Here is a 13,544-nt window from a genome sequence, read left to right on the forward strand (position 1 = left end):
TCATGTGTTTCCTGGCCCACACAAATTTTCCGCTCAGAACGCCCTTGGCCTCAGTCCTCTACCGTCAGCCTGTACTGGTAGCCCAATTTCGTGAGGAAAAAAAACTACTACGCTGAACCTTTGCAGTGCATTTCACGAAATCCCATCGATAAGCCTTGATAATTTCATAATGCAAGCCTGCATATCACCGAGGGATGTCACGGAACTTCATCCTCGAGCTTGCAACAGACCATCTACGGTGTCAGATACATTACGAGTTATAAGACAATTTCCCACATACTGAAAGAATGGCGAAAATAATGGTTCTCGGCACGTGACGTGTCGCCCATTTGGGGCCGTGGCGCCATGAGCTATGGTAGCCTCACGCCGCCTAGCATGTGGTCGGCGCACAGTGAGTGATCGGGCGGCCCGAGACGCTGGGACGCTCCGAAGGCGTGCCTACATGTCCACCAGTCGCGCCCGAGGCGTCGAGCAATAAGGAGGAACCCGTCCATATGCGTCCATTTCTGCGGTGTGCTTCCCCGAACTAGCTGTGACAACTGCAACATGGTGCAAGTGACAGGTTCGATGGCCATGAACACGGACGTCTTCGCCCAGACCTTCTCCTGCCTGATGGACGCGCTGCATGACCACGTCAAGGCCTCAGCGCAACAGGGAGGAGCGGCTACCGGCGCTGGCTGAATCAGCCAGCCAGGCCGGATAAAACCCGGACGACCGACTCCGACCGACCGACTCGACCGATGCTGGCCACACGGACACCCCCGCTGCTAGCCCCGGTCTAGCAGCCCCGAGCGGCACGAGACGGCCGGGTGCGACGGCGACACCCGTCCCCAGGCTGATGGAGGGTGCCAGCCGGCGTGAGTTTGCGTCATGGCGAGTCAAGTTTGAGGGATATGCCATCCTCATCAGTCTGTACGGCCTCCGGCCGGCGGGCCAAAACGCCGCACTCGTCGCTCTGGTAGACGACCAGTAGACGCGATCACTCCGCCTTGGCCTGGATGTCCGTGAGAACTGCGACAGTTCTGAAAGCGGTTACCTCCGGGTCGCCCTGAGGTCATTTTACATATATTCAGCGCTATTGTAACGCAATTCCTCAGTGAGCAAGACAGTGGGCGCACCACAACATCCAGCTCCCAAAGAAACGAACAACAGCATCGAGCATGCGTGTGCTCGTTCTTAAAACGTAGTTATGGAAGGTTAACACCGGGGCGTCCGACCGCAGCACGCGGCGGTCGCGGTTCCCGCCCTCCGCACGCAGCCGGACGGGCCCGACATCCGCCTCGGCACCAGACGTAAACAGGCTGTTAGCCAAGCCTCTGTTTGCGGTAGAAGTGGAACAACGTGGGCGTTGGAGAAAGGAAGTTATTGGTGTTTAGGGAGCGCGCTGAGTGATCAGGCCATTCTGCGCCCACAACGATGTGCTTACGTCCTTCGCGAGGTGGGTACATCACATTAAACTCAACGTCTGCTAGAAACGAGAACGGCTGTTTTGATTCCAGAAAGCCGCAACTGTCACCCAGGGCGTCCAACACGGAGCAGGACATCCAAAGCGTCGTATCCAGTCCCTTGCAAACTGAGGACAAGCGGAGAGCACGTGATTTACTATGAGGTAAGCGCCCATCCACGCAGAGGCCTCCTTGCAGAGCGCAACAGGGACCGTGAGGCGCATGTGAAATGTCACCACGCATCTGCAAGAAATCACGTCTTCCCTTCTTCCTTTGCAGCAGAAAGATGGCCACAGACCCATCTCAGGTTGCGTGGCCTTGTGTTTATTGCTCGCCGGATCATCACAGTAGCACTGCCATGTGCTGTGCAGGAATGTTCTGATTGCTGGGTAAATGTCTCTGGCAGGGATTGGTAAAGGCCGTGTCCATGGTGTCTGTGCTGCTCGCCTCCCAGCAGCGTCAGCCAGATATTTTCCAGCGATTCAGACTTGCTGGAACACCGCAAAGGACAATTAACCCTCTTCCCAGCCCTATCCAGTGCTCCACAAGCGGATTTCCTTCCGCTTGGTGACATTGTAGATGCTCCTGTGCCAACTTGAGCTCTTCCTCCTTGTGGTGATGCGTCAGCTGGTTTGCCACCCGCCTTGAGGCAAGATTGGTCGTCTTCAGGTGATGACGAATGAAACGGACCGTTTTGCTGTTTTCGCTTTTCGCTCGCGGTGGACTGTTTTCGTGGACTTGTTCGCCATACCAAGACTCTGAGTCATCTGGCCGATTGCCATACGACGATCCTCCATCACCACAGCTTCCACCTCGGTCACGTGGGAGGGGTCAGTCTGCGCCGCGGGTCTCTCGGAGCGTTAGGAGCCTCGCGCACTGACCCTGCCCGCCCCGAGCTTCTGCACCCACCTGCTTTGACTCGGCACAGGCGTTACCTCCATTATCACAGCCTCCACCTCGGTGAGGTGGGAGGGGTCAGTCTGCGCTGCGGGTCTCTCGGAGCGTTAGGGGCCTCGCGCACTGACCCCGCCCGCCTCGAGCTTCTGCACCCACCTGCTTTGACTCAGCACAGGTGTCACCGCCATAATTCGAAGCGTCCCACATGCAAACCAGTGTCGAAATGAAAACCAAATTGTGGGCAGTTTGACAAAAATACCTCCGAAATACAGCTGTATCTCTCAGACGAGGCTAGGCACAGCGCTGAGATCTTCTATGTGCCCAGAGAACACGTTCAACCTATGGTCATTTAAATTGCTTCCATACTGTTTTTAAAGTATTCCGCTGTACTATAACCGGAAGAAAAATTGTCGCACAGAATCATACGAAGTACTACAACTTACTTCTGGAATGCACCTTGCACAAGGAAATGCCCCTGCCTGGATACAGCTTACCGTTAGCCACACATAAGAAATGTTTGGTCACCTGGAGCATTGCTTAAATTGTATCTTCCCCTACACACATTTTGTCAACAGCATATCATTCCTACTAATGTACAACGGAGGCCAGTGTACTGATCTGGGCGGCCAGCCAGCGTCCCGCCAGGCCACTGCATGATGGCCGGGCTCACTCCGCGGCAGTTAACCCGCTCGGCCACGCCACCAACTCCGGCGCTGCCGCACAGGTCAACAGCATTTGGTATTTGACTGTCGCCGTGCTCTCGCACAGCTACCGGTGCGTGGCGACATCTATCGGCCGCGCAGTGAACTATGGTCGATGCCCTTCGCAGTCCGCCCTCCACGCCGCCCGTGCCGCGAATGGGGTGCGGCAAACGCGAGCTGCCGGAACCGTACAGTCTCGAAACGTCACTGCGACGAGGCAGACCATGTGTGGAAGTAGAACCGTTACAGTTTCAGTGCTAATTAGCGGGTTCGATCGCTGTACGAGAGCTTATTGGGGTTGTCAGAACGGTCAGGTCTGCACCACGCACACAAAGCTCACACGCTGACGCTGCGCCACGGCTATGTTACCAGTCCGCACTGACAGGACATGAGGCACAAAAACAACGTTCCTGCATCCGATGCGCGGAATGAGAAGGGGGCATGCGAAATGCACGTTCGCCACCCGGCTCATTCCAGCAGGTTGAGTATGGACGAGCCGCAGTACGCGTCTCTCCGCCGACGGCATGTCACCAGCGGCCCGCACGCAGACAAAGCGGGCCGGTTCCAGTGTCAGAGACTGTACTCTGAGTGGTGCAAGAACAGGTCCGCCGAGGTGGCGTTTGGAGCGGCACGCGGGAGTGCGGGGAGGCGCGCTCGCAGCAGCGCTATCCGTACTTTGTGCACATTGGGCTCGTTCCCCGTCACAAGCGGGAACAGTGTCATTGACAAGGATAGTCAGCGGCACATCGTCAGGGGCAGTGCCTCCCAAATACAGACAAGATGGCTGGCAGCTATGGGGTATACGATTTGAGGTAAGTGGGGTCCGGGTCCCAATTCCCACTGCCAAACGCTGTCCCCGAGTTAGACCGATGACGTCACAGGTTACGGCGTCACTGCAGTTCCTACAGCCTACAGTTAGCGCCTACGATGCAGCCACGCTTGCGTGGCGTCAGGAGTTGCGTCAGGGTACCTTTCCTACTGTGGGCCCGGGAAAGTTGCTTTATTTTAGTTCGCCGCCAGCGAGCGGCAGCAATCCCACAATCCGACTCTTTGGCCCGCCCGCCGGCGACGCGCTTGTTTTGTTCTCTGGACTGACCGGCATCGTCGTGGCCAGGTCAACAAAGGACTGCCTCCATGGGTACAGGGGTTGCGGGTATTGTACCACCTTACCGCTTCAATGAACCCGCGCGAAGTGGCTGCAGAAAAGGATATAGACCATCTTGTTCGAGCAACCTTTGCTCACACTCACACTAAAACAAAATGTTAAGACTAAGAACGTGAAAATGCTAAGGCCACTAATGCAGCTTGCTAGCACAAATCTTGAGCCAGAAGGGCATTCTCGCTGTTCGTACGTGCTTGCCGATTTTGTTTGAGTTTCAGCATTTTGTTGCAAAAAACGTAGCCTGCCGTATAAACAAACCGTACTGCTCATGTCTGCACTTCTGAGATTTTCTTTTTCATCAAATACCTGCGACAGCAGCGGAAGATGGTAAAACCGCCCGCGCCATCCCCTTCTTAACTCTCTCGCGAGCCGGATGGGAGACCAGAGGTGGGCAGGATAGTCTGTGGCTGCGTGCGTTTCTTCAGTCTCAAAAGCGGGATCAGTGGCCATCGGTGTTGCTGCCGTCAACGAACTGGAGCCATCAGCAGTTTGCCTCTCTCCTGTCACCGGAATGGAGTCGGAGACCATCTATGTCACCCAATGAGCAGAGCAGAATCTGCGGTCGTCTGCGTCTCCTCCATCACCATGTATAGGCTGCGGCCGTCTGCGTCTTTTCTATCAGCAGAACAGTGTCCGGTATGGGTCTCTTCCACCAGCAGAACAGCGTCGGTGCCTCTGCGTCTCTCCGGTCAGCAGGACATTCAGCGGGAGGCGGGGTCTCAGCCGAGCTCACAGAGGAGCCGTCCCAAGGTCGTCAACCGCGCCTGCCCGGCGCACTGTAAACAGACCGGCTGGCCGGTAGCGCACATGGCGGGGGGGGGGGGGGAGCTCACCGGAAGGGCGGGGACGACCACTCAGCGACGCAACCGACATGGTGCGTACGGGAACAGCTGTCCCAGCGCGTGATGGTCTGGTGGCGGTAGTTGAAAGTGAATGCTCTGCATTTCAGGATATTGAAGCAACCTTCAGATGTGATAAAATGAGCTCACTTATAACTATTGGTATACCTTTAAGTGGAAAACTGCTCTAGACAACACAGTTTTTTCTACTTGATTAATATGCTCAATGTGCTACAGTTTGATTGCGTCATGGAACGTCTGTATGACCGCACTCACCTGTAGTTCTTCCACCTTTCGAGAGGTGAACCATGGCGGTGCAAGATGTGTGCTGAATCAAATATCGCTGGCTGCTCGTGCTTTGGCCTTTTCTCGTGGTGCTCTTGCATATTATCTATCCGTGATTTTAAGGTGTATACTTGTATTCACATATTCGGTTACAACGCTATTTTTAAGTTATTCGATCACAGGTCTTATTTCTGTAATAACTAGGACGAATGTATTTCTTGCGTTATGTCGCACAAAACGTAATTCGTGTCAGAGCATCCGACCCCTTTATCCTTTTCCTTGCTTTCCCCTGAATCCCTGCGACGCCCCGCTTGTCCGGGGCAGGCTGCATGCGTTATCCATGGGTAGGCCGAGAAAATAGCGTTGATGTGACGTCATAGATGTCTTCGGAAACTTTGAAAAAGTCCGCCCCAAAATAATTTGCACATTTTCGTGAGCGTGTAGCCCGAAGGATTTTGAGTTTCAAGAAGCGCAGGGCTTTGAATTGCACCGATGATCTTCCGGGTGGCTATTTCAGTTCAAATCCCCATCCAAGTGCGGAACACTCCCTTTAAAAAAAACTGCCTCAGAGAGGAACGGAAGATCTGACGCACTGAGAACATATATGGTTGCGAAATTTTCCTCCTTGTTTTTGGCTTGAATGGAATATATTCTCACCTGCTGCTAAACTCCACATGCCATGTTCTGATATTCATTTCGCAGCCTGCATAAAATGCTGTGGGTTGGCCACCTCAGGCTCACATATACTGTACAACTCATTCCACAGGGCTGGATGGATTGGGATTGGTAGGCCTATAAGAAGACTGTTGGCGGACCCAGTCTCCGTAAGGGGATAAGAGGTACAAGAAAAGTTGACTAAGATATGTACGAATGTTGAGCAATAAGACTTTCCTGATGCTGTTGTTTTCGAGAGCGTTTTCTTGTTACGCTGCATTAATCGCGCAAAATTTGGGCCTAGCGCGGGTACAGTGGAAGGTGAGCAGCTTTTAGCTGTACGTTCAATGCGGTGTAGCTTTTGCTGATAACGTTTCAGCTGAAAACAAGGCGTAAGAATGCTAATTATTCGAGCGCTCGGGAAAAAGTTGGGATCCAACAATCGTTTCGTGATCCATCAGAATTTGCCATTTGTTCTAAGAAAACCAAAAGTAAAACGTTTAAGTCAGCGCCCCGTCACGAGGATTTTCGCTAAGACAGCTGATTTTTGCGAGTTCTGAAAATATGCGGCGGAGCAGCACTTAATGGAAAATGCAATCAACTACACCCATCCCATCAACTGGCACAATGGGTGCTCTCTTGGACGACGTGATGGTAAAGACAAATGTTGACCATACATGCTTCACATATCCTTTTCGTTTAAAGGGGGTGTTCCATATTTGTATGGGGGTTCGAAATGAAGTAGCCATTTTGAAGATAATTCCATGCAGCTTGTAGCCCCGTCCTCTTAGACCTAAAACCTCCTGGTTTCTGAGTTACACGCCCGCGAAAATGTGCGGGCTGTCCCGAGGTTACCCAGGCACCCACGACGCCGTAATGACGCAGTTCGAATCCTGCCGTTCTACCAGCAATGCGGCGTCCAAGGCTGAGCAAAACATTAATGTCGGGCTCGGCCCACCTGTGGATGACGCATACAACCTGCCCCGAATAAGCAGGGCGTCACGAGGATTCAGGATAAAGCAAGGAAGAGGATAAGAGGTTCGGGTGCTCTGACACCAATTACGCTTTGTGCTTTATAATACAAGAAGTTATGCATTCTTTCTAGTTATTAGAAAACAAGACTTCCAATCGAGCAACTTAAGAATAGCGTAAACTGGGTGCGTGAGTACAATTTAACACCTTAGCCAGGGATAAATCAGTAAGCACACCATGAGAAAGGGGCAAAAAGTAAGCTTATAACGCTATGTGGCTCGGCGAAAACTTCAACCCCGTCTTGCCATCTCGCGGGAGATTGAAGAATTACCAATTAGTGTTGTCATACAAACGTTCCATGACGCAATCAGACTTTGACGCATTTGGGAGCACATATACTACATAGGGAAATGTTTTTGCCTAGATCAGTCTTTCCACCTGAAAGGATATCAAGAGTTTTAATTGGGCTTATTCCATCATATCTGATGCTTCCTTCAATATCTTCAGATGCGGAACCCTTCCTTAATAAAATTGGCCTTGAGACTTGTGATCTTGTGACAAAGGTTTACCCCCCCCCCCCCTCCCCGGAACATAAATGAAAATGCCAGATGGGCGTGTTTCATGGCGTCACCAGATGTTCTGAACTATTGTTCGGACTTCCTCCATCTACATCTCCATCTTCATGTCAACCTCCGTCTTTCCATTCCTCGCTCCCGCTCCCTGAATATCATCCCCATCTGTTACTATCTCCCCCTCTCCCCATTCGTTTCCATCCGACTACCTCTCACTACTCCCACTCTTCAACTCCCAAAACATGTGAACAGAGCGTGCTGGCCACGCTCGCCGGCGGTCCATCACGGCGACCGAGCCCTCACGGACCCCCCAGCCCACGGACTGAGCCCTCAGCTGTCCCTCAGCCCACCGACCGAGTCCCCACCGGCCCCCCAGCCCACGGACTGAGCCCTCAGCTGTCCCTCAGCCCACCGACCGAGTCCCCACCGACCCCTCAGCCCACGAACCGAGCCCTCAGCTGTCCCTCAGCTCACCGACCGAGCTTTCGGCGGCCCCTCAGCCCACCGACCGAGCTTTCGGCGGCCCCTCAGCCCACCGACCGAGCTTTCGGCGGCCCCTCAGCTCACCGACCGAGCTTTCGGCGGCCCCTCAGCTCACCGACCGAGCTTTCGGCGGCCCCTCAGCCCACCGACCGAGCTTTCGGCGGCCCCTCAGCTCACCGACCGAGCTTTCGGCGGCCCCTCAGCCCACCGACCGAGCTTTCGGCGACCCCTCAGCTCACCGACCGAGCTTTCGGCGGCCCCTCAGCTCACCGTCAACGTGCCCGTGTTTGCCCCTCCACCCAATTTGACAGTGAAGCCATTGTCCCAGGTTCTCCAACATTTCGGCGGCGCTGAGCACGTGCGGCGAGTTGCACGTCAACACCACGCTGCCCTACTTCCAATGCCTCTGCTCGGGCCTGGTGGATAAGTACGTCGTCCGTGCCAAGTACTTCTTCTGCAAGAAAGCCGGCGAGCTTGAAAAGGAGGTGAGTGCCAGACACCGACCGCGATCACTAATGGTACGGCGTAATAGCTCGTTAATGTTACGCCTTACGGTGGATGTCACGTATACCGTAGCTGCGCTCCTTTCACCACGTGATGACCACTGTGTGGCAGACGAGTGAGTTTGCGTTACAAAAGTTATCTTCGTGTGGCTTGTCAGCGAAGACAGTTGTGTGTGTGGGGGGGCAATGAGATTGGCATGAGGCGGCAGTGGTATGAAATGGCATGGAACGTTAGTCTTGTGATAAAACTTATTCATTGAATTGTGATTGTCCCACTGGTGGAATCAGGGCAGGGACGCAGCCAGGATTGTCTGAGGGTAGGGGTGGGGCGTGGGGGTGGGGTGGGAGGCTTGATGAGCACTTATCACGATCTTGGGATTGTTCTGGAGCTATCTTTGATGAAAACAAGAAAATGTGTGTCGGAGAGGGGGCTGCCCCCGCCCGTCTCCCTTGGCTGCGCACCTGGGTCAGGGTCTTTGCGTACGTCATGCTCAGCAAGGACTCCGCTCTCAAAGCTACGGCTTTAAGTGTCGAGTCATTGTTTTGCGGGTAAAATGTCCGATTTGTGGTTGCCCAGCTGTGCACGATATGTCGGTGAGCGACATTTATGGAGTGGTTCTGCGGCGACGCAGATCTTGTTGGCGAGTAAGTTTGCCCCCATGAGCTGCTTTTGGGGGGCTGTTGCACGCTGGTTGATTTGAATGCATGTGAGGAATGACCGAGCCTTGCTCGTCAGGGTGGCGGGCTGACCCAGGATGTGGCCTGTGTCGGTGCTGACGGCACGTGGGGAGCGGCGCAGGCGTCGCGGCGCTACGATCCTCTCTAATGATGCGACTTTTGTATCCAGATTTGACCCCCCTTCCCGCATACACGCATAGTGTACAATATGACGAGGGAAATGATAGAGACGTTTAACTGGAAAACTGCTAATTACTTTTAAAACATATCGCAATAAGGTTGGCCAAATAGCATGAAAACTGGATTTTGAATAGGCATGACCCGGCTGTTAGGCTGTTTTCTAGGCAGGGGATCGCTAGCCTGAATATAAGCACCGCGATTTGCTCGGAAATGTCCGAAAGCTGCACGTGACGGTGTTGGTTGGGGGGGGGGGGAGTGTACGGCGCCGAGACGGCCGGTTACCCCTGTGGCGTGGGGAGCGTCCGCCCTCCAGCCTGACGGCACGCCGTCTGGCGCAGGCCTCGGCCGAGACCACGCGGCAGGTCGGCGCGACTATCGGCATCATCCTGGCCGTCTGCGCGCTGCTGGCCATCCTCATCTTCGTGTACAGGCGGTTCAAGCCCCAGGTGAGCTGGGGGCGAGCTGCGCAGCATGCCACGCCGGACACAGCGAGGGCGGCCCGAAGACCGGCGCAGCAGCACACGCGCTAGCTGCCAGCGTCGGTGTGATGCCCGCGGCCGCCCGACGGCACATGGCTGCCAGCGTTGGTGTGACGCCCGCGGCCGCCTGGTGACATATGGCTGCCAGCGTCGGTGTGACGCCCGCGGCCGCCCGACGGCACATGGATGCCAGCGTTGGTGTGACGCCCGCGGCCGCCCGACGGCACATGGCTGCCAGCGTTGGTGTGACGCCCGCGGCCGCCTGGTGACATATGGCTGCCAGCGTCGGTGTGACGCCCGCGGCCGCCCGACGGCACATGGATGCCCGCGTCGGCGTGACGCCCGCGGCCGCCCGACGGCACATGGCTGCCAGCGTTGGTGTGATGCCCGCGGCCGCCCGACGGCACATGGATGCCCGCGTCGGCGTGACGCCCGCGGCCGCCCGACGGCACATGGCTGCCAGCGTCGGTGTGACGCCCGCGGCCGCCCGACGGCACATGGCTGCCAGCGTCGGTGTGACGCCCGCGGCCGCCCGACGGCACATGGCTGCCAACGTTGGTGTGACGCCCGCGGCCGCCCGACGGCACATGGCTGCCAGCGTTGGTGTGATGCCCGCGGCCGCCCGACGGCACATGGCTGCCAGCGTTGGTGTGATGCCCGCGGCCGCCCGACGGCACATGGCTGCTAGCGTGGGCCCGAGATGTGGGGGACTGCGCGCAGTGCTGTATCAGTTGGTGTGGTTTCGGTGCTCTCGTGTGACGAACGCCCTGTGCCACCATTCTGGATGGAAGTAGTGCGTAAACATTGCTTGCCAACAGCCCGCGGCCACGCACCGACGCACCGACGCCACCGCCGACCACACGGTGGCGGCGGTGGCGTCTGGTCCGGCGCACCACGCGTACTGCGCACCGTCGGTGCGCAGCCACGCACCGACGTGTGATCTGAAGCCATTTTGTTCTCCTTTCAATTTGAGCCCTTTCTCGAACTGTGTAGGTTGCGCCAGGTTACCCCACTGTCCGGAAATTATGACTGATGAACCGTGCGCTTGTTTGCCAATTGCAGATTCTTGCAAAGACTCGGGCGGCATTCTCTCACTGTGGCATGAAGAACCACTACGACTCATGCACCCGGATGTTCTGCGTTTGCTGCCAGAAGCACTCAACCAAAAGACTCGGTAACCACTGACCCGAGGGCTGTAAGACGAACGCGCCTATAACGCGAGTGCTCCGATTCGGGTTCAATCCCCGTATCCAGCTGACCTATGCCGTGCTACGTTTCGGTGGACTTGGCCCAAACTCTGAGGACCTGGAGTCTTCAGACTCGGACACCAGCGACCTATCGACCAGCCACGGACACTACGCACGAGTCTGAGACTGGCCGGAAGCCGAATCTATTTCGGGTTCACGCGCATCTTGGACTCGGACTCACGTGAATCGGTTCATTCTACAGATGTATCGTAGTCAGTTCCGGGCGTCAGTGGAAAAAGTCAGGGACTCGAACCCACGTGAACATTGGCTAGGTTCCAACGTACTCGGGACTTAAAACATTCTACAAACCTGAGACTGTGATCCAGACTTAAACCAAAAGAAATCAGGACTCGACATGGTTCAGCCGAGACAGAACGCGGTCTCCATTAATTATGACATTTCTTTGATCACCTAGGTCGTCAGTCAGACCACGCATCAGTCAGTTGACTGAATTGTGAAACGCCGTCTTATTTTGATAAAAATACTCCTTGAAAGCATAATACGATTGACTTTATTACCATGGTACCTGATACCTACTTCCATGCACCGACACTTTTAGCCACCCAAAACCGCAATGCCCTATTCGCAGCCAGTAATGGCATTACAATTATTGTATCACCTGGAGGCAAAGACGGCGAAGTGCCAACTCAGCTCTATCTTGAGACGATAGGTGCTGTTGAGAGGCCCACCCGCACTCACACGCGGCGAAATAAAGAAACCCGGAATCCGTTTTCGGTTCAAGGTCGTGGGAAAAAGGACTCATTTGCAGCAGACCTGATGGATTCGGACTCGGCCCCGGTGATGTGGGTTGTTTCGACCGAGGACTCAGGCATCCGCACTCTGACAAGACCATGCCCGATGCGTGTCGAAAATTCGGGGAAACCAGCCGTTTGGTCACATTGCTATCGAATTATACGATGTTTGATGATTTCACGTAAGGCTTCATAAAAGCGAAATGAAGCACATTGAAAGCGTAAAAAGTTTTTTTCCTTATCAGCCAACGGAGTACTCGAATCTTACAATCGATCAACGTAGACTTCACCAATGTGTTGGTGCCCAACCTGGAGCTGGCTGCAATCCTGCGCGGCGTCAGACTCTAGCGAGCGGCCGTCCCACGCGGTCGAGTCGCAGCTCGCGCCTCTCGGGGCCTCTCCAGCCGGCCTGTGACGGTGTCGCCCGTTGACAGACGAGCATGGGAACGAACTGCCGTCCAACCAGAACCTGTCCGGCCAGCCCACCAGCCGCTGCGGCAACCTCTGCTACAGCGACGCCTGCCTCAGCGCCATGGAGTTCATCTGCGACTGCGACTGCTTCCGCACGCGCAAGGCGCCCAAGTACATGGTGCCCATCCTCGGGTGAGTCGACGGCGCTGCGGAAATCCCAGCTCGACGGCGCGAGTAGCGATGGACAGTAATCAAAGCTGCCAGAAAGCGGGGCGTGTAACGACGGACGCGCATCAAAGCTGCCAGGTAGCGGGGCGAGTAGCGATGGACACGGATCAAAGCGGCCAGGTAGCGGGGCGAGTAGCGGTGGACACGGATTAAAGCGGCCAGGTAGCGGGGCGAGTAGCGAGGGACACGGATTAAAGCAGCCGGAGAGCGGCAGGACTGTGGTTGTGGGGAACACGGCTGCGATGAAAATACAGGAGATGGCCCTCGGTTTGATGGCGGTTCATGCCGTGTGAGGTCGGTGACTTCTTCCGAGCGTTTCAACTGTGTTACCACCCCTCTGACATGCAGCATGTGGCATTTATGCCATACCGTAGTATGCACATATGTAAATGAACAACAGTTGCGAAGTTACGTGCCGTTGGGTGTGCAGGCGTGCGTGTGTCGTGTGGAACTGTCCCAATCACTTGTTACGAGGTCCGCGACCACAGCCGCCCCGGTCTTACTCATCTGATGGCATTACAGGAAGCCTCGGTCGCGGTCGGGTCAGCCCTCCAGCGAGCCGTCGGAGGAGCCCGTGGTGGAGCTGCAGCCGCCGCGGCGCATGCGCTCCGTGCGCAAGGCACCGCCGCCGCCGATGCCGAAGATGCCCGACGCGCCCGGCTTCGACCCGGACCAGAGGGCAGCCGGCACGTGGCGCCCGCCGGGTCCCCCGTACCAGCGGCCGACCGCGCCGCCGCCGCCCGGTCCGGCGCACCACGCGTACGGTGAGCCGCACGGACCTTCATCGTCGGCCATGTTCCAGCCGCCGCAGTACGACGACCTGTTCCAGGCTGGGCCGTCCGATCCGTCGCTGAACAGGGGAGGCCCCTTGCGCGTCTCCAAGGAGTTCACCGCCCAGCTGAACCAGGCCATGGCCGGCCGGCGCTGGCCCTCCGAGAGCGAGATATAGAGGAGCCTCAGCGGCGCTCCCAGTCCGGGCCCCGTGTCACACGAGCTTCCAAACCGGCCGGTCGGTCGGCCGCCGTCACGACGCCAGCAGAGCCCACAGAGCCGGTC

General features: G+C 56.2%; 1 protein-coding gene across 1 annotated transcript; it reads left to right on the plus strand.

Moving 5' to 3' along the window:
- Nucleotides 1–1,427: 1,427 nt before the first annotated feature.
- On the plus strand, nucleotides 1,428–13,437 carry LOC119102856 (uncharacterized). The gene is made up of 6 exons (XM_037226308.1): nucleotides 1,428–1,609; nucleotides 8,339–8,495; nucleotides 9,710–9,817; nucleotides 10,913–11,024; nucleotides 12,284–12,452; nucleotides 13,011–13,437. The coding sequence occupies exons 1-6, from the start codon at nucleotides 1,605–1,607 to the stop codon at nucleotides 13,435–13,437; spliced, it is 978 nt and encodes a 325-aa protein (XP_037082203.1). The 5' UTR covers nucleotides 1,428–1,604.
- The last annotated feature ends 107 nt before the right edge of the window (nucleotides 13,438–13,544 follow it).

Source organism: Pollicipes pollicipes, unplaced genomic scaffold (genome assembly GCF_011947565.3).
Source record: "Pollicipes pollicipes isolate AB1234 unplaced genomic scaffold, Ppol_2.1 Scaffold_5724;HRSCAF=6776_pilon_pilon_pilon, whole genome shotgun sequence".
NCBI lineage: Eukaryota > Metazoa > Arthropoda > Thecostraca > Pollicipedomorpha > Pollicipedidae > Pollicipes > Pollicipes pollicipes.